The sequence below is a fragment of the Oncorhynchus kisutch genome, linkage group LG15, assembly GCF_002021735.2.
Source record: "Oncorhynchus kisutch isolate 150728-3 linkage group LG15, Okis_V2, whole genome shotgun sequence".
Taxonomy (NCBI): Eukaryota; Metazoa; Chordata; class Actinopteri; order Salmoniformes; family Salmonidae; genus Oncorhynchus; species Oncorhynchus kisutch.
Window position 1 is genome coordinate 48,855,974 of NC_034188.2, and position 27,765 is coordinate 48,883,738.

The 27,765-nt window shown below is 41.5% G+C and overlaps 1 protein-coding gene across 5 annotated transcripts in view; it reads right to left on the reverse strand.

The window, feature by feature from the left end:
* Positions 1–27,533, reverse strand: part of drd2a (dopamine receptor D2a) — a 29,475-nt gene extending 1,942 nt beyond the window's left edge. For 2 of the 5 annotated variants that reach the window (XM_031790418.1, XM_031790417.1), the window contains exons 1-5: positions 27,111–27,485; positions 14,559–14,869; positions 3,023–3,132; positions 1,880–2,016; positions 1,093–1,295 (exon numbers count right to left, since the gene is read on the reverse strand). In XM_031790418.1, the coding sequence (XP_031646278.1) occupies positions 1,093–1,295; positions 1,880–2,016; positions 3,023–3,132; positions 14,559–14,837 (729 nt within the window). In that variant the 5' untranslated portion in view covers positions 14,838–14,869; positions 27,111–27,485. Of the gene's footprint in view, positions 1–163; positions 251–1,092; positions 1,296–1,879; positions 2,017–3,022; positions 3,133–3,249; positions 3,410–14,558; positions 14,870–27,110 lie in introns of those variants that run through there. The other 3 variants (XM_020503684.2, XM_020503686.2, XM_031790419.1) reach the window with 3 other exon arrangements.
* Positions 27,534–27,765: the final 232 nt, after the last annotated feature.

Below are 27,765 nucleotides of genomic sequence, written 5' to 3' on the forward strand. Positions count from 1 at the left end.
AGCAGTAGCAGCAGCAGTAGTAATGTAGCAGTAACTTCTATAGCTTGCTTACAGGGAGAAATCGGAACAATAGAGGTGACACCTTGTTAACTGCCTTTGAAAGTAAAGACATTCCCTTCTGAGAGTTACTCTGTAAAAATAGCACAACAAATACTTGACACACCACTTTTTTCTTGTTGACAGGAAAGCTCCCATTAGGTTTCACAATCACAGTGCACAGCCTCACATCTCCTGGGTGACTGCACTTCTCCTGAAACAACAACAGGGGAGAGAGGCTAGCACACAGTCACTGCACAGGCACCAAAAGGTCTCCGAGTCGCTCTTTGAGAGGGCACAATTGTAAAAAACAATTAACAATAAACTATAGCGTACGTTATTTGATTCCCATTCGAATGATTACCTCCATAACCCTCAATAGCGCAGAAATAAAAAGTCACGGACTTAAACTGACAATATTGTTTCAGAAATAGTTTATTGTATCACAGTATAAAAGTGATGAGGACTATTTGCCTTGCAATCGCATAGTACTTTCTGAATGTATTTCATCTGCTCTCTCCCTTCCCCACACCAAGACAAAAGGTATGCATGTACATGAGCAATGTAGAGATACACGGCTTCTTTTCCTGTATTGATCCGCATTAATGTCACTAAAATCAATATCCAGAAAATGAAAAGGTCACGAAAAGGTACATCATAATTACTGTTGCATTTCAGCTCTCCTGCCAATCTTGTAGGCCAACGAACAATGGCCAACAATGACCAATTACAGCAGAATATGTTGCTAATAATCTCAATACGCGAAGAGAACCCTCTTTAAATGCCTTAGGATAATTGCGTGTGCCCTTTTCAACCCTGGCTAGAATTCTATCTGCTGTGTTTTTCTTGCCCCTCACACAAAATCGTTATCTGTGTGTTCGGCATCTCATTTCTGGGAATAGCAAGCACTTTATGGACAATATTTAGCTTCCTCATGTTTGATTCCATTCTCCAAAAACACATGACATGTTGTTGACAATGGATTTAATTGAATTGTCTCTCCCTAAGTGTGTCAAGCACTTCATTTTTGAAAAACACGACTTGCAGCCTAGTCACCTTTAACGTGGCGCCTGCGTGGTGGTCGCCTGTCCCTTGACACGGGCGCTTTGTGTTCACCCGTTTCCGACGCTTGCGAAGCACCACATAAATCTGCACGTAGACCAGCAGAGTGATGATGAAGGGAATGTAGAAGGACACAATGGAGGAGTACACCACAAAGGCCGGGTTGGCGATGATGCACAGGGACTCGTCGCGAGTCGCTAGGGAGGAAAACAAAATTGCGCTCCGGTCAATACAGAAAACAGCAATACCCGCCAAACCAGTAGCCCAGTTGCACGAGTGAGCAGGGACAGCTCATTGGAGCAGGAGCCATTCTCTGTAGCATGACACGCAGCTTGACGTACAAGTACAACCCCTGGACAGGACGCTAGTCTATTGCAGAGTCTTATCCCCAATTGTACCTCGTTAATTCTGAGTGCCAAGCTGAGACGCATCGGGTCCCATTCATACAGGCTTTAGTGTGACTAAGGCCGAGGATCAATCACTCAACCTTTCGACCTCAATGTGGACACGAACCGCAAGGCCACTGACTTGGTCGATACAGGGCATAACGCCTAAAAGGGCCGTTTTGGATGAATATACAATGTGTATGAAAAAGGAGCATTCAAACTCACCACCACACTGTTTACCCCATTCACAGCAGTCATACAATTTAGTATCACCTACCGCTGTCATACGGAGTCTACTCCTTAGTCCCATAAAAGCCTAAATACTGTGGAAGCACTGAGCAATAGCACAGATCACAGTGCAACAGAGCAAGGGAGCCCACAGTTCCTGCTATTACCTGTGTTATTTAGGCCGAACAACAGGGGGCATGATATCGCAAAGGACAGAACCCACACCACCGAGATCATAACAGTGACTCGTCTTCTGGAGCTGTAGCGCGTGTTGTACAGCATGGGCATGGCGACTGCTGTGTATCTGTCGTGGAAGGAAGCAGAGGGTGAGGAAAGACAAGGGACAAATACTGTAGAGTTAGACAAACTGCCAGACTGCACAAGCACACACACACACTATGCCACATTTGACTCTGGCTTTTCAACTGTGCAGACTAGACGTGGAGTGACAGCAAACACCTTTCTCTGTATTCTCTTAGTAGGGACACCAGGAGGTAGAAAAAAAGGGTGGGTCAACTCTTGAGATGACGGGAGACGACTAACGCGCAGTAAACGCGAAGAAAAATCATAGTTTAGCGTAACAGGTGCATAAATGCTATTCAGGAAATAGAACCCAAACTATAAGCTTGTTTAATAACTCCAACGTTTGTAAACAAACACTATGTGGCCTCAAAACCCTATAATGTTGGATGGACAGTCCTTGCATCCATAGCTCTGTCTATGCATTTGACAGTGGTTACATTTCCAGGCCCATCCATCAGCTGCTGACCAAAACAGAGGCAGTTGGCCACTTTGTTATTGTTTCAATGAAGGACTCTAGATTTAAGGGTACTCTTTATTCAATAGTACAGATTTAATTATGAAACGTGCATGCGTCTTATCTTAACAACCTCAAATTAGCATCTGCAATATAAACAACTCAAAGATATTCTCCATACATACTAAACGTTCAGACATTTTGTATTTAAATACAAATCACTTCAGTAACTATTTAAATTACCTCTGAGCTAAGTATTCACATAAGCAAGGTGAATATTTGTTCTGTTCAGGCATTTGAGTGACACAAAAATCAGTGAAGTGGAAAATCATGCAAAATTAAAGTGGCATACTGCATAGTCCATAAATAATGGAATTGGTATTCAATAGAAAGTATCAGATGGGTTTGCAAGAAGGCCTTTTAGGACCAGACGGCACTGAATTCTGAATCTTAAAGATTTTCAATCTAAAGATTTTCAATCTAAAGATTTTCGCTGCAAATCCACAATGGCACCTGCCTTCGGCCAAGATTCAACAATTTCATGAGCACTTACCGATCAATGCTGATGGCACAGAGATTGAGGATGCTTGCAGTGCACATCATGACATCTAGGGTGACAAAGATGTCACAGTGGATTTTACTAAACCTCCACTCTCCCACCACCTGAAAGAAAGATGTTTCAAAATTTAGAGACAACAGTTTTATCTCCCTCAAGCACTGACTGAAGCACTGACTATTTTTCAGTTGCAGTTCAGTCAGACATTAAAAATCCCGCCGTACATGTTCCTCAATAGATTTTCTTATATTTTCATCTGTTCTCATGAATCTTCCAATGCCTGCTCCATTAACCACAATTTCCATGTCACTTATATCGGAATCAATCAAAAAAACAGTAGATAATGTATACACTGAGTGTACACTGTTCTTTCCACAGCATAGACTAACCAGGTGAATCCAGGTGAAAGCTATTATCCCTTATTGATGTCACCTGTTAAAATCACTTCAAATCAGTGTAGCTGAAGGGGAGGAGACAGGTTAAAGAAGTTCTTTTAAGCCTTGAGACAATTGAGACATGGTTTGTATAGGTGTGAGGGTGAATGGTTAACACAAAATATGAAAGTGCCTTTGAACGAGGTATGGTATTAGGTGCCTGGCGCACCGGTTTGAGTGTGTCAAGAACTGCAACGCTGCTGGGTTTTTCATGCTCAACAGTTTCCCGTGTGTATCAAGAATGGTTCACCACCCAAAGGTAATCCAGCCAGAGGCAGGCTAGTGGTTGAAAATGGGTCATTGATGAAACAGGACCAAGGAGGCTGACACGAATTGGGCAGAGCAGTTAGTCAACTGACAGTCCAGTAAAACATTGGTGCCTAATGACCCATAAAAAAACGCACAACTTGTCGTACCTTGATATGAATGGCAGCCGATAACCTTACAGAGTTCCTCTTCTTTCAGCAGAAAACAAGAAACTGCGGTTGCAGTGGGCTCAGGAACAAAAACACTGGACACTGGAGAATTGGAAAAACATTGCCTGGTCTGATGAATCCTGGTTCCTGCTGTTTCACGCTGATGGGAGGACAAGGGTATAGAGAAAACCACATGAGTACATGCATCCATCATGCTGTGAGTCAACATTGCAGGCTGGTGGTGGTGGTATGATGGTGTGAGGTGTGTTTTCATGGCACACACATTGGACCCCTTGATTAAAGTGGAGCAACATTTGAATGCCACAGGATATCTGAACATCATTGCCAATCACGTGCATCCCTTTATGGCATCTGAAAATCCCTTTATCCATCTGAAAATGCAATTTTCTCTACAATTTTTTTCTGCATTTTTGGGAAGGGCCGTAAGTAAGCATTTCACAGTTAGTCTACATCTGTTGTTATTAACGAGAGCATGTGACAAATGAAATTAGATTGGAACAGCCTGAATTCTTCTGGAATGGATGCTATTTTCAGGTATACTGTGGCATTTAAACGTTGCTCAATTGCTATCAAGGGACCTAGCGTGTGCCAGGAAAACATTCCCCACACCACTGCCACCAGCCTCTATTGTTGCCACCAGGCAGGATGGGGTTATGTACTCCAAATCCTGACTCTGCAATCAACATGACGCACAGAAACCGGGATTCGTCAGACCAGGCAATGTTTTTCCACTCCTCAATTGTCCAGTGTTGGTGATCTTGTGCCCACTGGAGCCGCTTCTTCTTGTTTTTAGATGATAAGAGTAAAAGCCGGTATGGTTGTCTGCTGCAATAGCCCACCCGTGACAAGGACCGATGCGTTTTGCGTCCCGAGATGCCGTTCTGCACACTACTGTGCCGTTATTTGCCTGTCTGTGGCCCACCTGTTTTTTGTGTGTTTTTTAAAAGCTTTTATTTAACTAGGCAAGTCAGTTAAGAACAAATTCTTATTTTCAATGACAGCCTTGTTTTTACCTTGTCAGCTTGGGGATTCAAGCTTGCAACCTTTCGGTTACTAGTCCAACACTCTAACCACTAAGCTACCTGCCGCCTGCACAATTCTTGTCATTCTACTTTCGGCCCACAGGACTGGAGCTGACTCTGTTTTTTTTGTTTGTTTCATGATTCTCGGTAAACCCCTTGACACTGTCATGTGTGAAAAGCAGAGGATGCTGGCTGAAATAATGGAACCGGTGCAGCTGGCAACGACGATCATGCCAGGCTCAAAGTAGCTTAGTTTCCTCGATTCTAACGTTCATTCGAACAGTAACTGAATGCCTTGACGTGTGGCTGCCTGCTTTGTATAGCAAGCCACATGACTCACTGTCTGTAAGAGCAAACCATTTTCATGAACGGGCGGATATACCTAATAAACTAGCCAGAGTGTATATACACCACAAAAGTATGTGGACACCCCTTCAAATTAGTGGATGTGACTAATTCAGCAACAGGTGTATAACATCTCCATAGACAAAGATAGTAGATAGTAGAATGGCCTTAATGAAGAGCTCAGTGACTTTCAACGTGGCACCGTCATAGGATGCCACCTTTCCGACAAGTCAGTTTGTCAAATTTCTGCTGTACTAGATCTGCTCCGGTCAACTGTAAATGCTGTTATTGTTAAGTGGAAACTTCTAGGAGCAACAACGGCAGAGCTGCGAAGTGGAAGGCCACACAAGCAGGCTGCACCTGCTTTATGTTACAGTTTTAATAGTGGCCATGTAGGCTACTGTGGCTATTTGATCATAATGTAGACCTGCCCGAGTGGACTTCCATCAAATACAATGGAGAAAATGTATTGCATAGCATTTTAACATGCAAATAGCTGTTCTATCATTTAGCCTACAGTAGTAGCCAATGTGTGATGTTCAACGTAGGCCTATATACTACCTAGGCCTATATAAGCCCCATATACTACCCACCACTGAGACCGGTACGCTCTCGTTGGCTGGCCCTCGCTTTATACTTTTTTTCATCTACAAGACCCTGCTAGGTAAAGTCCCCCCTTATCTCAGCCCGCTGGTCACCATAGCATCACCCACCTATAGCACGCGCTCCAGCAGGTATATCTCTCTGGTCACCCCCAAAGCCAATTCTTCCTTTGGCCGCCTCTCCTTCCAGTTTTCTGCTGCCAATGACTGGAACGAACTACAAAAATCTCTGAAACTGGAGACACTTATCTCCCTCACTAGCTTTAAGCACCAGCTGTCAGAGCAGCTCACAGATTACTGCACCTGTATATAGTCCATCTATAATTTAGCCCAAACAACTACCTCTTCCCCTACTGTATTTATTTATTTAGCTCCTTTGCACCCCATTTCTATTTCTACTTTGCACATTCTTCCACTGCAAATCTACCATTCCAGTGTTTTACTTGCTATATTGTATTTACCTCGCCACCATGGCCTTTTTTTGCCTTTACCTCCCTTATCTCAACTCATTTGCTCACATTGTAAATAGACTTATTTTTCTACTGTATTATTGACCGTATGTTTGTTTTACCTCATGTGTAACTCTGTGTTGTTGTATGTGTCGAACTGCTTTGCTTTATCTTGGCCAGGTCTCAATTGTAAATGAGAACTTGTTCTCAACTTGCCTACCTGGTTAAATAAAGGTGAAATAAAAATAAAAATAAATAAAAATATTCCATGAGACTTTTGAAAAACATGCAGGGCTTGACATTAACCTCTTTAACCACTTGTCCTTCTGACAAGGAGGTGACTGAAAATGTTGTTGTGTTGTTTGATGCAAGAAACCACTTTGCAAAATAAAATGCATCATTATTCCCATACATTATTACAGAGAATCAGACAAATTATGCTATCCTCTGCCTATTGGCTACTTATCTTATTCAACACTGTCTCAAAATACACTGCCGCTTTAAGACAATAAAAAGCTCTTTACCTGTCTCCCTTTTCAAAAGATGTTTAGAAATGTATATGTTTTGTGCTCTTGTAGGAAGCAATCACACCCCTATTGCTGACTACAAATGATCTAGAACTGGGATAATAACTCACTAACTTGCAAAGGATATGAACAAAATGTGAACACGTGGCTTCATGCAGCTCTCGCTTTGATCTAAAAACAAGCACATCCACTCACACCACTCATGCTGTAAACACAGTCCAGTTCAGAGTAAATGTCACAGATCCATATATGGCAATGGTCTATTTGCATATATGCATAATGCAGCTCTGATTGTTTATGCCGCATGGGTCTGTGTAGAGTACGGGATGAGTAGTACATGTCAATGCAATAGAATCCTACTCTGATGCGCTCTGCCTACAACAAAATCTCTTGCGTAGTTCATTTTGTTTTGGTATGTTGCATTAACAGTGGCTAATATTGCATTGTTTCGATCGCAATTGCCAGTAAAGGGAAACGCTGATAGTGTTAACAGAGAAACTCTGGAAACAGTGGTCACAAACCTTTTCTGAGTCAAGATCACTTTGAGTCAAAATGCAAGCCGAGATCTACAGCTCAGATCTTTTTTTTACATAATTTAAAAACATAAGCGTATGCAACATTAACCAATTAAAAACTGTGCTATAGCAATGAGGTTTGTGCAGTAAGCTATAGGCCCAATGAAGTATCACTGCATATTGGCTTTGCTTGAATTGCCCTGCCAATGCATTGTTGTTTGGGACATCTGAAAATTTGAGGTAGACTATAAGATCCCACCGGTAGTAGATCCGTTGTTGTATTACTTGTGAAGCACAGTTGAATGAGCATACATTTAAATAATGTAATTTTTATACTGAACAAAAATATAAGCACAACATTCAACAATTTCAAAGATTTTAACTAAGTTAGTGTTCATATAAGGAAAGCAGTCAATTGAAATAAATTCCTTAAGCCCCAATTCTCCAAAACGACATTGGAGGGTGCCTATGGTAAAGAAATGAACATTCAATTCTCTGTTAACAGCTCTGGTGGACATTCCTACAGTCAGCATGCTCCCTCAAAACTTGAGACATCTGTGGCATTGTGTTGTGTGACACAACTGCACATTTTAAAGTGGACTTTTATTGTCCCCAGCACAAGTTGCACCTGTGCAATGATCATGCTGTTTGATCAGCTTTTTGATATGCCACACCTGTCAGGTGGATGGATTATCTTAGCAAAGGAGAAATGCTCACTAACAGGAATGTAAACAAATAAGTGCACAAAATCTGAGAGAAATACTATTTTTGTGCTTATGGAACATTTCTGGGATTTTTTATTTGTTCTTGAAATTTGGGAAAAATGTTGCGTTTATATTTTTGTTCAGTGTATTTTTATTTTATTGGGCTGATGGTGCCTGCATCTGATGGTCAGTCTCAGTGGAGGGAGAGAGCAGCTGACTGAGGGTTTGCCTCTCAACATCCCTCCGCTCTCCCTTTCCTCTACTGACACTGGCCAAAAAAGGGTCACCGTCTTCCAGCTTATGGCAAAACTCGAGTCGCACCTCATTATTTCTGCCTCATGCACAAATACATTTTGTTACTCCTATGAACAGAGAAAGTGAAATATTCCGCAAGTCTACTTTCCTACTCATGGAAAAAGGAAGAACACACATTTTATGGTTTATGAATACAAAGTGTTGACAATGCTGAGTAAGAAGTTAAACATGAACTCACTTGGAAAAACTGCCACTCTTTGTTGTATTCATTGACAGTCTCTCTCTAGTCATGGTTTTAAAGTTGAGAAATATCACAGTATCAACTTCGCTGTAGCTTTCTGTCATGCCTGCTACATTACTACAGACACGGTCATCTCAGCCATCCGATTGGCCAACTATAGGTCTATAGTGCGCTTGATTTTCTCTCTAGGCCCTCCGGGAAGGCAGAGTTTGTACTTTCAGACACATGAAATGGTTAGAAATGGCAACAGTTCGCCTACCAGGGATGCAGGGCAGCTGAATCGGGTGCACCTACCGCCTGAGACAACAAAAAATAGGAACACAAGGCTTTATCATTGGATTTTTTACAGAAATGTTTGACGATCGACCAGGAATGCCTTGGAGATCAACCGGTTGGTGACCACTGCTCTAGAAACTAGAGTGAAGTTCAATCTCGTGCTTGTCTCTGTGGGCTGATATTTCTGCACAGCAATCCCGGAGGGAGCTGCGCGACAGTCTCGTGCTACTGCGCGAGAGGGAACATTGGTGCCAATTGTAAAGTTTGGTGGAGGAGGAACAATGGTCTGGGGCTATTTTTCATGGTTCGGGCTCCGCAGTGAAGGTAAATCTTAATGCTACAGCATACAATGACATTCTAGACAATTCTGTGTTTCCAACTGTGTGGCAATAATTTGGGCAAGGCCCTTTCCTGTTTCAGCATGACAATGTCCCTGTGAACAAAGCGAGGTCCATACAGAAAATGTTTTTCGAGATCGGTGTGGAAGAACTTGACTGGTCTGCACAGAGCTCTGACCTCAACCCCATCGAACACCTTTGGGATGAATTGAAACGCAGACTGCGAGCCAGGCCTAATCGCCCAACATCAGTGCACGACCTCACTAATAGTCTTGTAGCTGAATGAAAGCAAGTCCTTGCAGCAATGTTCCAACATCTAGTGGATGCTGGGCGATTTTGGAACGAGACCCCTTCCCTTTTTCCACATTTTGTTATGTTACAGCCTTATTCTAAAATCAGGTGCATCCTGTTTTAATGGACCATCCTTGTTTCTACAACTTAATTGGACCTTATTAACCTGTGGTAAATCCCATTGAATGGACATGATTTGGAAAATCACACACCTGTCTATATAACGACCTCAGACTGGAGCCAAGGTTCATCTTCCAACAGGACAATGACCCTAAGCACACAGCCAAGACAGTGCTGCGTCATACCCCAAAAAGAATTGAGGATGTAATCGCTGCCAAAGGTGCTTCAACAAAGTACTAAGTAAAGGGTCTGAATAGTTACGTAATTGTGATATTTCCGTTTTTTATTTGTAATATTCCAGTTTCAACTGACCTGAGCCCTAGGACCATGCCCCAGGACTACCTGACATGATGACTCCTTGCTGTCCCCAGTCTACCTGGCCATGCTGCTGCTCCAGTTTCAACTTCCACCTGACTGTGCTGCTGCTCTAGTTTCAACTGTTCTGCCTTATTATTATTCGACCATGCTGGTCATTTATGAACATTGAACATCTTGACCATGTTCTGTTATAATCTCCACCCGGCACAGCCAGAAGAGGACTGGCCACCCCACATAGCCTGGTTCCTCTCTAGGTTTCTTCCTAGGTATTGGCCTTTCTAGGGAGTTTTTCCTAGCCACCGTGCTTCTACACCTGCATTGCTTGCTGTTTGGGGTTTTAGGCTGGGTTTCTGTACAGCACTTTGAGATATCAGCTGATGTACGAAGGGCTATATAAATAAAGAGAGAGAGAGAGAGAGAGAGAGAGAGAGAGAGAGAGAGAGAGAGAGAGAGAGAGAGAGAGAGAGAGAGAGAGAGAGAGAGAGAGAGAGAGAGAGAGAGAGAGAGAGAGAGAGAGAGAGAGAGAGAGAGAGAGAGAGAGAGAGAGAGAGAGAGAGAGAGAGAGAGAGAGAGAGAGAGAGAGAGAGAAAGAGAGAGAGAGAGAGAGAGAGAGAGAGAGAGAGAGAGAGAGAGAGAGAGAGAGAGAGAGAGAGAGAGAGAACTGCCGAAATAAAGAAAACACTTGAGTAAATGAAGGACAGAAAGTACATTGAAAGCAGGTGCTTCCAAACAGGTGTGGTTAATGAGTTAGTTAAGCAATTAATATCCCATAATGCTTAGGGTCATAAAAATGCCCACTTGCCCATTATTGTGTCAACCATGACTTAGGGCTGGGCAAAATATCAAATTAATTCGAATTGATGTTTTTGCGCAATATTCCAAATACCTGTATCGCAAGAACCTCGTTTTGTATTTTTTTATGAGCTTTTATGTCCACTTGTTCTCATGTTGTCTTTTTAGTCTCGTCTCCTTCGCTCCTTCTGTGCTGTTTGCACTTTCCCATTTACACCAGAGAGCTGCATATAATGAGGAGATGCACATGTCTCCGCCCGAACCATGGGAGTTGTTGTCCCAAAGGAGGGAAGAGAGGCGACAAGCTTAGGTCCACAATAAGCCCATAGAAACGCATTGGCCTTTATTTTGAACATATTTTAGCGAGAGTTTTGCCTTGCCTCGTCCTCTGGTTACAAACACACACACCAAGCCCTCACCCTTCCACTCACAACAGAGAGAGATTTTTTTTTTTTTTTACGTATAATGAGTAGCATATGCTTCTTCTTCGTTCTCAAGAGCCTGAGGAACCCGTTCTTATTAACAAACCACCTCCACTCTCCACAAGAACAGGGCTCCCGTGGTGTAGCTACTAGATAACATCCCTGCATGACTGACAGTGCGCTTCAAAGCCCGCCTATCGTGGCAGATCCTCGTTTCCCCTCACACCACTACTGAGAGTGGTGCTTTGCTTCTCACTCAGTTTCTCACTGAATTTTATTGGAGTCGTCAAGCTAAGAGTTATCCGCATCTCACTTTTTTTTTTTTTTTTTTTTTTTTTAACAGCCAGAGCTGCGAAGCTGGGCTCATAGAGACCTGTCTGATTCATCTCTGTTCTGAGGCAGTGTCTTATCAATTATGCCAAGCTCAGGCTTGAAGAGGGTTGTGTCTTTGCTCCTGGTTGTCTGTCTGCCGCCCTGCCCGTGATTAAAGAATGATCTGACAAGCCTAATGAAGGCTCCTCTATACCAGGCTCCACACATCGGCCTATTAACACTCCTCCCTAACTCGTGGGAATGGAGCTCATGGCTAACACCCATAGACATCATGGATCATGGTAAGGGCTTATTGGAAACATATATCTACCTCCACCATGATGTTAGTGGAGAACTGCCCTGACATTGGTGACATCGTAAATGCAACACGACAAGAAACCCAATTGCTATGTTAATGGCCCGATACATATTAGCTCATTTGGTCCTGGTGTTTTGTTTTTCTCATTTTGCATTGAGATTGTACATTAGATATCACACTTTCTCAGAAATGCCAACATTTCATTTGCTATCTGCACAGACACTTTGTTTAACATACTGTGAGGCTGGCTGGGAGGAGAGAGGCTAAGCATCTTTCACAGCTGCTCATCAAAGCCAATAAACATCTCAAGACCTAAGGTCATCTAGCATATGCCAAGAAGAGGCTCTCAATATACCACATTTGGCATGGTCGAATGAAGGCAAAACGTATTCATAATTAATGCAAATTTAGCATTTAGCAAGAAAGGGCAACAGTTCTCCTGCAGCAGACTGTGACCAGCACATTACCACGGCTTGTTATTATTGGACTACCTGAACAAGATCTCACCAAAATGAGAAGAAAAAAAATAGATAATGGTCTCGCAGCAAATTGCAATGGTTTCCTGGGAGAGGGACGATAATCCGAACATGACATTGTAATAGCAAAAGATCAATGTGCTTATTTTTGTTGTGTCAAAGCATAATCCTACATAACATCTATTTTCACCGCTAGAAATCGAATGTTTCAAGAGTGTGAATCATCCAAACAAACGCAAATCCACCCTTTTCACTTGAAGGCAGTGCTTATTCTCATGTTAACAATAAGCCCTTATAATGTTGCCAAGCTGCAGCCTACTGTGTAAGAGGCACATATTTTAATTTGTGCCATTTCCAAAGGCTGGTTATGCTACTATTAGTCTGTAAGACAAAATGAATGGGATTCGTGCACAACAAACCATTCAAAGCTCATTCGTTATATCCTTAACTTCTTGTTAAGAGTGTACTAATTGACACATGACCTTAAACTTGGTATCCTTTGTAATACAATTGAGAGGCCTGTTTGAAGAGAGCTGAGGGTCACTGTGGAAAGGTTGTATAACGAGTTAGCCTACTGTATGTGGCATTTCTCAACCTTTTGTCAGAAGGAGCCTAGCGGTTTAGAGCTTTGGGCCACTACCCGAAGGTTTGAATCCCTGAGCCGACTAGGTGAAAAATCTGCCTATGTGCCCTTGAGCAAGGCAATGAATCCTAATTGCTCCTGTAAGTCGCTCTGGATAAGAGCATCTGCTAAATGACAACAACAAAAAAAGTTTTAATGTAAAATGAAAGTACACCATATAAAACGCAGGAGAATCATTCTGGTTTTCTTCGATGCTAGACGAAGAGATCAAGTCACAGTTTTTCTCCAAAGCACATGACAGACTTTATAGATTTTAGTGTAATTTGATAGCCCTGGTAATCATGAGGCAGGCTCATTGATACACACACAGGATGATTATTTCACTGCAGTCTTGGATGGCCTCTCATTTCACTGGCCAAAGACCACGGTCAAATATAACATCCTAAACCTGTTCTAAGTCCTGCTCTCAATTGATTTGCTTGAATGAGGTTGATTGTGTTGCTGCCCAAGGCTACCGTTCTGCTGCTTTACATCGCAAATGTCACTGGGCATTGATTCAACCTTACGTGGTTCTTCACAGCACACACCTAGATCACACAAGACAGTTTTAAAAGTCACATCACAAGATAATACATAATAATTCACCGATGTTGTCTAGCCTAGCTACAGTATAGCTGGGGAATGAGTACATACGTTTTATATTGACATTGCCAGTGCTGCTGCTCCACATACTACGCTAGATAGCTTCGTAGGTACAGCGCAATTTATTTTCATGATGTGAATTTATTCATTTCCTCACTTTGCTCAAACTTAATTGTCTGACCTCCTGTCTACAGTATCAACGTTACGGCCTATTTGCTAGAGCGATTACTTTTTTTATTGAGTGACTCGTTAAACTGTCAGTTATAATATGCAATGCTATTTCCCACAATTTAATGCTGATGCCATCGTATCTATTAAATTCCACAGTTACATTGCATGGAACCATAATTACTTACAAGATATGTCCTTGTTGACAGGGAAAAACTGTTTGATGGATTTAAACTTTAATATTTTGTCGCGTGGTAAATTTGCAAAAAAAAAATACGCCGGGGCTATTATTTCTTGTGCACTTTAAAGCCATGTCGTACATTTTTTAAATATATATTTAAATGTATTTAGAATTAATTTAGTTCAAATTAATATATTTAACCAGTTATGTGGAGAAGATGCACAATGAAAACAGACACACATTGCATTCACATTGTTCCAGCACTTATAGCTGTTGCCTTTATCCTTTCATTTACAATTTCTTGTCAAAACAATCAGGCTTCTGTTTGCATAATGCTAAATGCTTCAATGACAGACACCTTGGGAAAGTCGTTCCATAACCAGACCATTAATAAAGAAGAACTTTGAATCTATTATTTTTCAGATCAACAATGTGTCCCTAACAGTTTGTTTTCATTTTGGAGGACTGAGTGGGAGGGTCAATGCAAGGGCAAATCAAAGAGGAAGGGTAAAAGGAACCCTGATTGGCATAAGTGTAATCAAACAACCTGTTTTGCTTCAGCTATGATTATGTACGCAATTTGCTGTGCAACTTCATGGGAAAAGTTAACTACACCGTACCTTTAAGCCTTTCAGGAAATGACAAAGGTGCCTGGCTGTACAGGTAGCCTACCTCCAGGTAGGGTAAAAACAAACTACACTGTATCTTTAGCTTTAAGCCTTTCTGCCAATGAAAGAGCATGGGTGGGTGTGTAGGTAACCTACCTCTAGATAGACCACCCAGGGCATAACCAAGGTGGCCACCAGCAGGTCAGCCACGGCCAGGCTGACGATCAGGTAATTGGTGGTGGACTGGAGGGCCTTCTCCCTGGACACGGCCATGCACACCAACACATTGCCAAAGACGATGACGAGGATGAGCAGCGTCAGGAGCATGGCATAGTAATTGTACGGGTGCTTCTGCCCGCTCTCCGTGTCATTGAAGCTCCCATTCCCATTGTCCCAGAAACTCTCATTGTAGGCATACTGTGTGAGGACATCCATTAGCTGTGAGTGACGAAGGCCGAGAACGGGCCCTGAAATGGACACAAAGAAAAAGGGAGAGAATTTACATATTCAGCTTTAATTACAAGAGCTATGTGTTTGTGTGTGTGCGTGCGTGTGTGTGTCAGCTAAAATACATTATTGATGATTGCGCATTTACATGATTGTCTTTATCTCTCTATGCGCGTCTGCGTTTTTTTTTTGGGGGGGGGGGGGGGGTGAGTGTGTGTGCATGTGCGTGCATTCGTGTCTGCGTGAATGCCGTCTGTTTCTAAGACGGTGTGCACTGTACATGAGGAACTTTCTTCATGGGGTTCCTATCTCCCCTCTCTCGCTCCCTTTGTCACGTGCTCCAGCCTCCTGCCTATCTGAAAGCATTGCCCCGGGGACACAGGCCTGTGCCTGTACCCCGCAGATGCCCTGTGCTGTCTGAGCTCATTTATTTGCCCGCTCCAATTCTTTATTTATGTGAGATTGTTCTCACTGCTGTCCTGAAAGCTTGTGTCGGAACTGGTTGTCCTCGCAGTGCTCACTGGGGCTGTACCAGCCTTATCCTTATACCCGCTGTGCGTCACGTACGCTTTATCCCAAGATGCGAGATAGGAGCAACGGCTAGCTATCGCCCAATCGTATACAACGTTTCGGAGACATATCGAGCTCGGGGTGTGCTGAGAAGTTGAAGGCGGAGGGATACTCCTGCAGGTCATACAGGGGAAACTAGTGGAGTTTGTATTGCGTCAAGGTATAACCAGATATTGAGGCCTTATGCTCCACTATAGGAGCTCAAATGAATAAGCCAAGTCAGATATGACGATTGACAATCCATGGATTTACAGAATGATTAAAAAACACAGGCTGGAAACCACAGAGATACAATATCATACATTCTATTGAACTGTATTGCTGAAAACCTTTATAAGAAACACACATTACACAATAGCCTATTATCTCCCTGTCTGCCAGCTCACTGAGAGGTTATTAGTGTCTTCTCTCTGGCATTGTATGACATCAAATTACTCCATATCCAATCATAAGCTGACCTTATAACCCTCACTTCCATCATCCATGAGCAGGTGACCTGTCCTGAAGTGCAGACCCTGGATGAACACTCAACAACCCCCATCTAGCCACAAGCATCAATACGCCCTGCATAGCCTACGTCATACTCCCATAGCAGCACAGCTGACTGAAGGTTAGATGGAAGATGATGATTGGAATGTCTGTCTGTCTGTCTGTCTGTCTGTCTGTCTGTCTGTCTGTCTGTCTGTCTGTCTGTCTGTCTGTCTGTCTGTCTGTCTGTCTGTCTGTCTGTCTGTCTGTCTGTCTGTCTGTCTGTCTGTCTGTCTGTCTGTCTGTCTGTCTGTGTCTGTGTATGGAATACAAGTGTCTGAGACTGGGAGAAACCTCCAGTAGATACCACCTCTGTCAATCTGGAGTAAAAGTGTTTGATCTTATTCGGTGATAGAAAACAAATAAAAAAATAGCTGCTATCTGCCTTAGGCCTCTTTGATGCTTGGTCGAAATAATTGATGGCAACTAGCCAATTACAGGCTGTGAATCCTTGATTGGCATCTGTTGTCACGGTCCAAGTACCTACTGACACATAAATATTGTAGGTAATGTGGAGAGGGAAGCCTCCGTACACTTTGACCCATGCACATTTGAATTTCACAGTACAGCATAAACAAACGCAGAACGCAGTCTTTTTCACAGAAACGGATTGGCTGCAGGGCAGTTAGGGCAAATGCCATATGGGCTGAACTTTTTTTTCCTTCTCAGCAGAATGAAAAAAAATTGAACTGTGTGGGGGCCTCAAGTAATAAAGTGGGTGTTAGAAATGATCGGGTTGATTTCTGGTTCCAGTCCGCCCTTGTCCTATATAGTCATTATGTACCCATTTTGCCTCGGTCTGACTACCTACTGACATGCTTTGGGTAGGTAGTCATCATTTAGCCATTTTCTAAGCAGGGTTATTGTACCTCCACTGTGCAGAGAAGAGGAAGCCCTCCCTGGCCTGCATACAGTAGCACTTGCAGCGTCTCTTCCCTTTATCTTCTTCTTTATCTCCTTACTGCAATTATTTCCTTCAATAGTTACACCCCTAAGAATAATTACCATCCTTGCCCTCTAAATGTGAATCTATTTCTGTTTGGAACTTTTCCCAGATAAAATGTTAAATGAAAAATGGAGAATTGATCGAGTGAATAAAATAATAGAAGCTGTTCCAGATACAAAATTAATTCACCGTAACATTTTCTAAAACAGTAGGGCCCGGATATCCACAAGGACGGGGATAATAATTCAGCATTTCTCAGGCTCCAACTAAAGTACGACCTGCAATTTCAATGACGCTCTTCCAAGGTCCAAATGCATATGGCTCACGAAGAGGTATTCCCGTGTACAGGTGGTCGTGATATGGGTGAGCAAACTGTTTAAGGGGATGTTTTGAGGGAGTGATTCAAATGACCGTTTCACAACATCAACAAACCTCCCTTTGATATGTTGAGCATGAAGTATCACTTCATCACCCTATTAAATGTTTATGGAAGAGATTCGCAGGTCACATATTTTACAGCTGGGGCAATTGTTTGTTTACCTGTTCGAGTTGCTAACACTGGTGAATGCTGCAAACATTGAGGAAGAAAAATGCTCATATGAATGCTTTACATTACTCACGATCGATACAACGTGTGCCCCAGTAAAAGCCAGTAAACATTCCTATACACTGACAGCAACATTTGGATTTTGACCATATTTGTGAAAAGACAATATAGGGAATAAAAGGCCTGCACTTTTGATAGAATCCTACTAATGAAATATTTACGAACCTCCAGATGGGTTCAAGAAGACAACAATCAAAGTTCACACTAGTTGACTCAGATTATATGTCCATTCATAAACTGCCATGTAAGCATTGGGAACCTTCTAAAAAAACCAATCCTATCTTTAGGCATGCCCAGACATGCTATCAGAATGTACTAGAAACCAGGTAGTTGTTCTACTGATGTTAGCAACTAGCTACTCAAATAACGTAATGTGGGAAGCTGTGGAGCATCTGTCTGTTGGAGGAAGCAGAGAAGGAGGACGTTAACAAGCCTCCAATTGCCTCATTAGGTTGTGGGGATGCTCTTTCCTAACAACAAGCCATGTCTCTGGTGAGGTCATTTGCCTACTTTCCTACTCAGCTGTCTGCATAGGAGACCCAGGTGAAGCTCATGCTTGTAGGTAAAAGCCCTAGCTGAAGCAGCTAGCAGACAGAGAATGACATACATTTATTTAACATTTTGCCTTCAATCTTTTTGAGATGTTTGCCATGGGTTGGTGAATATTTTTTTTTTAACTAAAGAGTTTAATTTGTGTATGTAGTCATGCTGCCACAATACATCTCCCTTTAAAAGTTTAGCTTTTCTAAGACGGTTTTCCCTTTGTTAACTTTTAAAGTTTCCCTTTGCCATGTTTGTTTCTACTTTCCCCAATGCAGATTCAATAAATACCCAGCATTCTATGGTAAATTCATTGCATCTTGCAACTTGTACATCAAAACTCGCTCAATTGTCTTGCAATGTTGGAAGAAAATCTTGATGCCAAAATAAATCTTGATACTTGATGCCACGGTGCTCTCCACACCAAAGATTTTTTTTAAAACTGAACAGCGTAGTCCATCATATCTAAAAGGTCATTAGTTGTCTTTCAGATCTAAACAAAATAGCTACACTGACTATCTGAGTTAACCTTGTATCTTCATTGACCTTTTATTTCAGTATTTTGCAGTGTCTCTATTGCACACTCACAGGGCCCTACACACTCACACACACACACACTCCATCTTCTCACTCACAAATAACATGCACTTACATGTATACTGACTCCACACACACACACACACACACACACACACACACCAACTCACATACAAACTGTTGCTACTCTCTTTATCTCATATCCTGTTGCCTAGTCATCTTACCCCTATACATATTTACTTACAGTACATCACTCCAGTATCCCTGCACATAGCAAATATGGTATTGGAACTGACCCTGTATTAGGGCTGTCCCCGACCCAAAAAACCTTGGTTGGCCAAGAGTCATCCTTTTCTTTCAACCAATCGATTGGTTGAAATGTTTAAACGTATTTTTTCCATATGTATATATTGTCACACCCTGACCATAGTTTGCTTTGTATGTTTCTATGTTTTGCTTGGTCAGGGTGTGATCTGAGTGGGCATTCTATGTTGTGTGTCTAGTTTGTCTGTTTCTGTGTTTGGCCTGATATGGTTCTCAATCAGAGGCAGGTGTTAGTCATTGTCTCTGATTGGGAACCATATTTAGGTAGCCTGTTTGGTGTTGGGTTTTGTGGGTGATTGTTCCTGTCTTTGTGTTTGTTACACCAGATAGGGCTGTTGTCGGTTTTTCACGGTTCTTGTGTTTGTATTTTGTTCTATTGTCATCTTTATTAAAGATGTATCAAAATAACCACGCTGCGTTTTGGTCCGCCTCTCCTTCAACAGAAGAAAGCCGTGACATATATACAGACACACCCTATGTGTTTGACTAAAATCAAATACATATGCACTGATCTTGTCTGATGCTTTAAGCACACTGTTTGATTAAATAATTAAGACACACAAATAACTCAAGAAAAAGCCCGATGGTCACACAGTGTTAAAAAAATGACATTGAGTGCCTGTGTGACTGGTGCACGTTGTCTCGCTCTCTTCCCTACTGTTGTGAAAAGGCACCACGGCACAGCAAGTGTTTATTGCACTGTCTGTGCTGAAGCTGCAACGTACATTCAGCCATTTAGTTTCTTACACAGTATGCCTACAAATCCCTCATTTGTTTAGGAATGAAATTCCCTATTTCCCCAACCCATGCTCTCTTTACGTGAGACATGTAAGCACCGCATGCATGTGACCAATAGGGCCAGACCTACAGCCTATCACAATCACATCAATAAATTGGTTATAATAAACTCCGAACACAGTAACACGTGACAGCAAAATGGATGCGGACGACGTGACAAAGAAACTCGAAAAGGGGCGAATGTTTATTGGTTGCTCAGGAAGGAAAGGGGAAGTCAGATCTGTGGAAGACATTTGACTACTGGAGATCCAGGTAAAGAAGGGTATAGGAGCAAGCACTCTGTGAGCATTATGTCTGCCAAACAGTTCCTGTTAGATTACAATATTATTATTTTTCTGACCATTTGGAACAGTGTAAACAACACTAAATAAATAAGTGTACCAGAGAGTCTGTTTTAATGAAAAATATATAAAGCCTTTATGACAGCAGACTAAAAACAGTTGCATGCATTTGCGAACTGCGGTTTATTTCTTGTTCAGGCAAATTATTCAAAGCTCCCTTTGTTATATAATTTTAAAACTAAAATGCTTCATTGCATTTCAAAACATGGATATCTCATATGCTGTGTGATTGCATGAACTAATTAATGATTGGTTGATTGATAGATACAGTAGCCTATATTTTGAAATATAGGCCTAAGGAAGTTGCGCTATTAAGACTAAACAGGACGAGCTCTTAGGCCAAAAGCTCAATGGGGGTTATACAAGGCTGCTATAAATAGACATTACTTATTATTACAATGATGATCATAATAATAATTGTAATAATAACAATAAGAAGGAGATCAAGAAAAAGGAGGATGCATATTATGTGTGACAAACAGGTGCTGTGAGATTACAAAAAAATTAGACTGTTTGGAACAGTGTAAACAACACTAAATCAATTGTAAGTAATACCAGTCTGTTCTAACGGAAAAAAAATTGGAAAGCCTTTATTACAGTGTAGCGAAGATTTAAAAACAACCAAATCTGTGAAACTGCATAATTCGACATTCTTCCGTTGCACAAGGCTTGGTGCTCACGGAATCAGTAGGCTATTAAACAAACACTCAAACAGGCAACAGAAGCGAGATCTGTCTTATTTCTGTTGATATATATGGATGATTTATAAAGCCAGCCACATTTAACAGTGAGGCTATTGATTATAGATCTAATTAAGTTGGTGTTTCCTCTCTACTCAATTGTCTTAGACAATTAGGCTAAGGCAAGGGCTGTTTCCCCGTCTCTGCTGCTGCTGCCTCCGCCACATTGCTCTCAATCCCAATATGCTGGTTAACTTTGATATCATGCACATAGCAACATAGGTGCCAATTCACCGGCGCACACTGAAGACTATTGCAGAAGCACGGACGGGTCAGCCCTACCCTGTATATAGTATGCTTACTTACTTATTGTGTTCTTTATATTTCTTCTTATTTCTCGTGTGTTTTTTTTCTAGTATTACATTGTTATTGATTATTGCATTGTTGGGTTTTGAGTTTGCAAGAAAGGCATTTCACCGTACCTGTGACATTAAAACTTGAAACTTGAAACTCAAACTGTGTGTAGGATGGTTCAATCTGAGAGAGAACAAGGACAAAATGATGAAAGGAGAGCCTATAGAGACTATGAATCACACACAGAAGTAATTACAGAGATATTATTGATTTAACAACACTAAACCTTTTAATGAATGAATGCTCGTTATGATAAAAATGGGTACATGCTATTTCCAGATGTAAACCTTTAGTAAGAACCTATTTGATTCGACCATTACTGTATCAAAGCCAACAGTAAAGGTTATACAGTAAGGTTTGGTACCAGTTTGGGGAAAAATTCCAAACTGCAATTCAAAAGCTATTTAAACTATACACACTCTAAGCCACACTGTGTAGTCTAACATTTAGATCTTCTTGAAAAATTTCTCGACTACAATCACAAAAAGAGAGGTTCTGCACTTCAACGCTGGGAAAATGTTGTTCCCTAAACACCGCAGGTCTGTCATTGTCCCCAAACATCTGTTTGCGCCAAGGCTTAAACTAAAGCTAGTATTTCTGACTAAATGTCTAAGGGGACCCGCCCAAATCTAGTACCACATTCACAGTTAATGGTCCTTTGACTGAACATGTCGCACACTGAGATAATTGTTGAGAGATTTCATGTCTCTCAAGCACTTTTCTTCTTTCTTTCTTTCTCTCTTCCTTTCTTCCCCCTCTCGTTGTCAATCTGTGCACAATAGTCAGTCATTTGGACAATCGTTGTCTGGAACCTGTAGGTAGTTACTTGTGGAGCCGAACATGTATCTTTTTGTACATCTTTTACCTGTGAACTGGCATATACAGTTGAAGTCAGAAGTTTACATACACCTTAACCAAATACATTTAAACTCAGTTTTTCTACAATTCCTGACATTTCATCCGAGTAAAAATCCCCTGTCCTAGGTCAGTTAGGATCGCCACTTTATTTTAAGAATGTGAAATGTCAGAATAATAGTAGAGAATTATATATTTCAGCTTTTATTTCTTTCATCACATTCCCAGTGGGTCAGAAGTTTACATACACTCAATTAGTATTTGGTTTTGATTGCCTTTAAATTGTTTAACTTGGGTCAAACGTTTCGGGTAGCCTTCCACAAGCTTCCCACAATAAGTTGGGTGAATTTTGGCCCATTCCTCCTGACAGAGCTGATGTAGTCAGGGTTGTCGGCCTCCTTGCTCGCACACGCTTTTTCAGTTCTGCCCACACATTTTCTATAGGATTGAGGTCAGGGCTCTGGGATGGCCACTCTAATACCTTTACTTTTTTGTCGTTAAGCCATTTTGCCACAACTTTGGAAGTATGCTTGGGGTCATTGTCCATTTGGAAGACCCATTTGCGATCAAGCTTTAACTTCCTGACTGATGTCTTGAGATGTTGCTTCAATACATCCACGTAATTTTCCACCCTCATGATGCCATCTATTTTGTGAAGTGCACCAGTCCCTCCTGTAGCAAAGCACCCCCACAACATGATGCTGCCACCCCAGGTGCTTCCCGGTTGGGATGGTGTTCTTCAGCTTGCAAGCCTCCCCCTTTTTCCTCCAAACATAATGATGGTCATTATGGCCAAACAGTTCTATTTTTGTTTCATCAGACCAGAGGACATTTCTCCAAAAAGTACCATCTTGTAACGTTTGTCGTCAGAAAGAGACCAAGGTGCAGCGTGGTAAGTGTTCATAATTCTTTATTTACTCAGAACACCAAACAAAACAACAAAAGAATGCCGCGTTCTGCAGGCTTCACAGAGCTAACAAAACACAAGATCTCACAAACACCAAAAGGAGAATGACAACTTATATGTGATCCCCAATCAGAGACAAAAATAAACAGCTGCCTCTGATTGGGAACCACACTCGGCAAAAAAACTAAGAAATAGAAAACATAGAAATAAAGAAATGCCCACCCTAGTCACACCCTGGCCTAACCAAAATAGAGAATAAAAACCTCTATGGCCAGGGCGTGAAAGATCTTCCCTATGTGCAGTTGCAAACCGTAGTCTGGTTTTTTTATGGCGGTTTTGGAGCAGTGGATTCTTCCTTGCTGAGTGGCCTTTCAGGTTATGTCGATATAGGACTCGTTTTACTGTGGATATAGATACTTTTGTACCTGTTTCATCCAGCATCTTCACAAGGTTCTTTGATGTTGTTCTGGGATTGATTTTCACTTTTTTTCGCACCAATACGTTCATCTCTAGGAGACAGAACGCGTCTCCTTCCTGAGCGGTATGATATTTATACTCACATACTATTGTTTGTACAGATGAACCTGGTACCTTCAGGTGTTTGGAAATTGCTCTGAGGTCTTTTTACTTTCCCAGGATGTCAAGCAAAGAGGCACTGAGTTTGAAGGTAGGCCTTGAAATACATCCACAGGTACACCTCCAATTGACTCAAATTATGTCAATTAGCCTATCAGAAGCCATTACATTATTTTCTGTAATTTTCCAAGCTGTTTAAAGGCACAGTCAACTTAGTGTATGTAAACTTCTGACCCACTGGAATTGTGATACACTGAATTTTAAGTGAAATAATCTGTCTGTAAACAATTGTTGGAAAAAATACTTGTGTCATGCACAAAGTAGATGTCCTAACCGACTTCCCATATAGTTTGTTAACAAGAAATGTGTGGAGTGGTTGAAAAATGAGTTTTAATGACTCCAACCTAAGTGTATTTAAACTTCCCGACTTCAACTGTGTATATAATGGTGTCACGGCATATGAACTAACAGGTTATAGAGCAAACAGCAATGGAATTAAATATTTTTTTCCTGGCTTGGCTTCCCTGGTGATTTTACCCACGTACCACTACTGTACCTGTGATACTTCATCTTGCCATGCAGAAGTAACCATAGAGGACATCCACATGAATGTGTGTGTATGCCTGTGAGCATGGTTGTGCGCACGCGTGTGCATATGTGTGTGGAGAGAGCTTTGACAATTTAGCCTGACTCTGACTAAAGGAGTAAAACGTCTCCCAGGGGAGCATTGTCTCTTTATAATCCTGCAGTGGATGAGAGAGAGATAGAGGGGGAGAAAGGATCTCTGCTTCTAAGCACCCAAAATAACCTAGACTGCTTGCTTACGATAAGGCGAGGATTTCACCATGGACCATTTGTTTAAATAAGGTTTGTCAGGATACATTTCAATCAAGTGTGACGCAAGATGTATGACGTTTTGATCAGCTTAGGATAAGAGTTCAAAGGGACTAAGGGCCAACTGAAGATTTATACAGGCATTTGCACAGTAGGGAAGGTTATCATGGAAAGATCTCAATTGCATACTCCTCGCATCCTCCCTCATCTCCCCTTGTCTCCTTTGTCTGAACATATCACACATGCCGTGAAATACATAACATGCTCATTCCTGGTCGGACACTTTACACCCCTCCATTATGTTGACATCGACAGCCCCTTAATGACCAGATACACCAGAAGACTGTAATCTGCACCATCATAAGTGGACCATACCTTTTATAGGTTGTTGGACTTAATTGCCTCCTCCATCTCCTTTCCTTTCAGTGATTATTGCTCACAAGAAAAGTCTGGCAGTTGACACACTCCGAAAAAGGGACTCGAAGTGGGAATATCATTCTAGCTATACCATATCATTCTAGTTGTTGGTTACAAATTCCAATTCCAAAACAATTAAATGATTGACATGTGAAAACCCCAATGTAAATGAGCATTCAATGTCACATAATGACTACCACACCAGAAAACTATGCCTTTAATGTACTATTACTTTAAGGTTGTTGTTATCGAAACTGAAGGTATGCATAACATAAGCCATGGTGTATTGGCAGACTACAGTACAAGTGTGTTGATGTCTCAACTATTCAATGGAGCTCTTCGTAAATAATGGGAGACAGCTAGCTATCTGTCAGGGGGACATCTGCTGAAGCCTACAGTCTACCTCCAAACAAACCAACCATGACTCAAGCATGTAAACAATGGCAGATTGATTCTAAGAAGTAGAACATTCTCGTTCAGAAACAGCTAGGGTAGGCCATCTATACGCAGGGTGTCCCAAACCCAGCCCCCCCCCCCCCCAGGTAATTTCAGCAGCTTGGATTGCCATCAGCAGCACAAGAGTGAGATACAGTACAGAGTAACCAGAGAGCTAAGAGGATCGTATTGAGATGGTATGGAGCTATAAGCTTCCGACCTACAAGTATGCGAGGCAATGGACAGCACAAACAGAAATAATCATAAAAGAACCATAACGTAGCTTGTTAAGACCAAAAATCACTGCAATCCAGTAGCAGTAATGGTTGTTATTTTCTGTGGCTTAAGTAATTAGAGCACACCGTTTGTACATTTATTCCCCGTCTTTCCGCAGTTTGCATCTAAGGATGTTCCTCTGCAGTTGGAGAGTATTGAGTCATTTTAACCTTTGGCACCATTCAGGCTAATTGGTATTTCTCAGTAATTGTGTAATTGTTTTAAATATGTATCAAAAGCCTGTCGGCATTTTGTGCAAAAAAATAAAGTTTATTATTAAATGAGCAACCATGAAAATAACAATTATTATCATCATTATCATTGTCATCTTTGGTCATGGGTATGACTGCCGGCTGTGGATCACACCTTATTTTTAATTGCTCATCTAATCATTTACTTGTGAGGGACAAAACACTGTTTTAGCTAGATCAGATTTTTACAAAATACACCTTATGGAACAGTGGGGACTGTGAAGAGACATACACACAGGCACAGCCACATGCATACACACACGATAACATACGCACTTACACACATGTACACATGGATTTTGTGTTGTAGATATGTGGTAGTAGAGTAGCGGTCTGAGGACACACACTTAACGGTGTTGTGAAATCTGTTGTGAAATGTATTGTACATTATATGGACCCCAGAAAGAGTAGCTGCTGCCTTGGCTAGTAGATAATAAACACAAATACAAAAGTGGTATAGTATAGAGTATAGTCAAAACACAACACCATACATGTATAACTCTCATTGATTTAGATATATCCTACTGTATAATGTATATACTAATAGATTATATGCTAAGGCAACACATTTAAGAAATACTAAAGATGGTGCTGCTATTCTCAGAGGCTGTTGATAGGAACAAGAAGCTGCATGAGAAGCACAGGCAGTTCCTTCATAGGATCACAAACACACACACCATATATGGAGCAGGGCTGACCATAAACATTCGATAAGTCTTTAAATGGCTTACTAGTGGTGAGTGCGTGTACAATCATCCGTTTGCTTTGCCCTTTCGTCGAGGCCTTTGAAGAAGACCAACAGGCAACCTTGTCATGATGCTGTATTATACCTGTGACATATTACACAGAAATGATCCCTAAATCTACAGAAAATTGATGCAGAGAGCATTCAAACAAACAAACACACACGCGCGCTCGCTCGCAGGCACGCACGCACGCACGCACGTATGCACACACACGCCACAAACTTAAGTAAGCAGACTCATACATATTTATGCACGCAGGCACACTCGCAAAAGCACACACATAATAACGCACGCAGGCACGCAGGCACGCATGCAAACACACGCGTGAAATGTTATAGCCTGGAGCACATAATTTAGTTGATCATGAAATGATCACTGTTATACAGCATATGGTCTAACATAATAAATGACTCCATACCTCATCAATTTATAAAATTCAGGCGTGCGCAAATTGTTACTAATTGAAAACTTAAGAGGGAGAATCATTCACTACATGCAAAAAAAAACGAATAACTATATTATGATCTTGAAATATCACTTTAAGCAACTGGATCTAGTCTACACTTTCCTTCATAGTGCAGGCATCGGGTAGCCTATGTCTACTCTTCAATGTGGACACCGTGTCAATTTAATGAGAATTATACCTGTGTTTAGGTGTCAGAGCAAGATATGCTCTTACCTTCACGCCATAAGTTTGATTGAATCACTGCTCTTATAGGGATCCGTCTTTTAAATCCAACGATATCCAAATTCACCGCTTTTGATGTCCTCTGTTTGGCTTGAACATTTTGCTCACTGTTCTCAAATTGTTCACCGACTCTGGCTGTTCAGAAGCAAAGGAGAAGTTGTGTCACCAAAGGCACTACCATATGGTCTGATGAACGCTCTTCACAAAAACATGGGTTTTATCATATCCTACTCAAGATTTTTTTTTTACTTAAATATTTTACTTAAGATTCAGGCTATCTTAATTCAGCCTCTTTGATGGCGTGTAGCCTATGTGTGAGAGCAGCGAAATATCCGTATCCTCTCCGCACCGTTTACCCACTACGCACGAGGTAACCTTCAAGACTGACAGTGGAACAGTCGCTCCAACTATTGGGAGCAGATATTCAGACTGTGTATCATTAAGGCGGGGCTAGTTCTTAAACCTTTGAAAAAAAGCATAACTGCCTTTTTCTCCTAAAATGACACAGTTATCTTTAGTTTATGTAGTCTGCCTGACAAATCTGACTTATTGGTGGGGAAAAATCTCTCTCTATTTTTTTATGGAGATGTATAGGCTATCCAAAATGAAGCAAATAAATCATGACCTTTCATTTATCCAACTATGG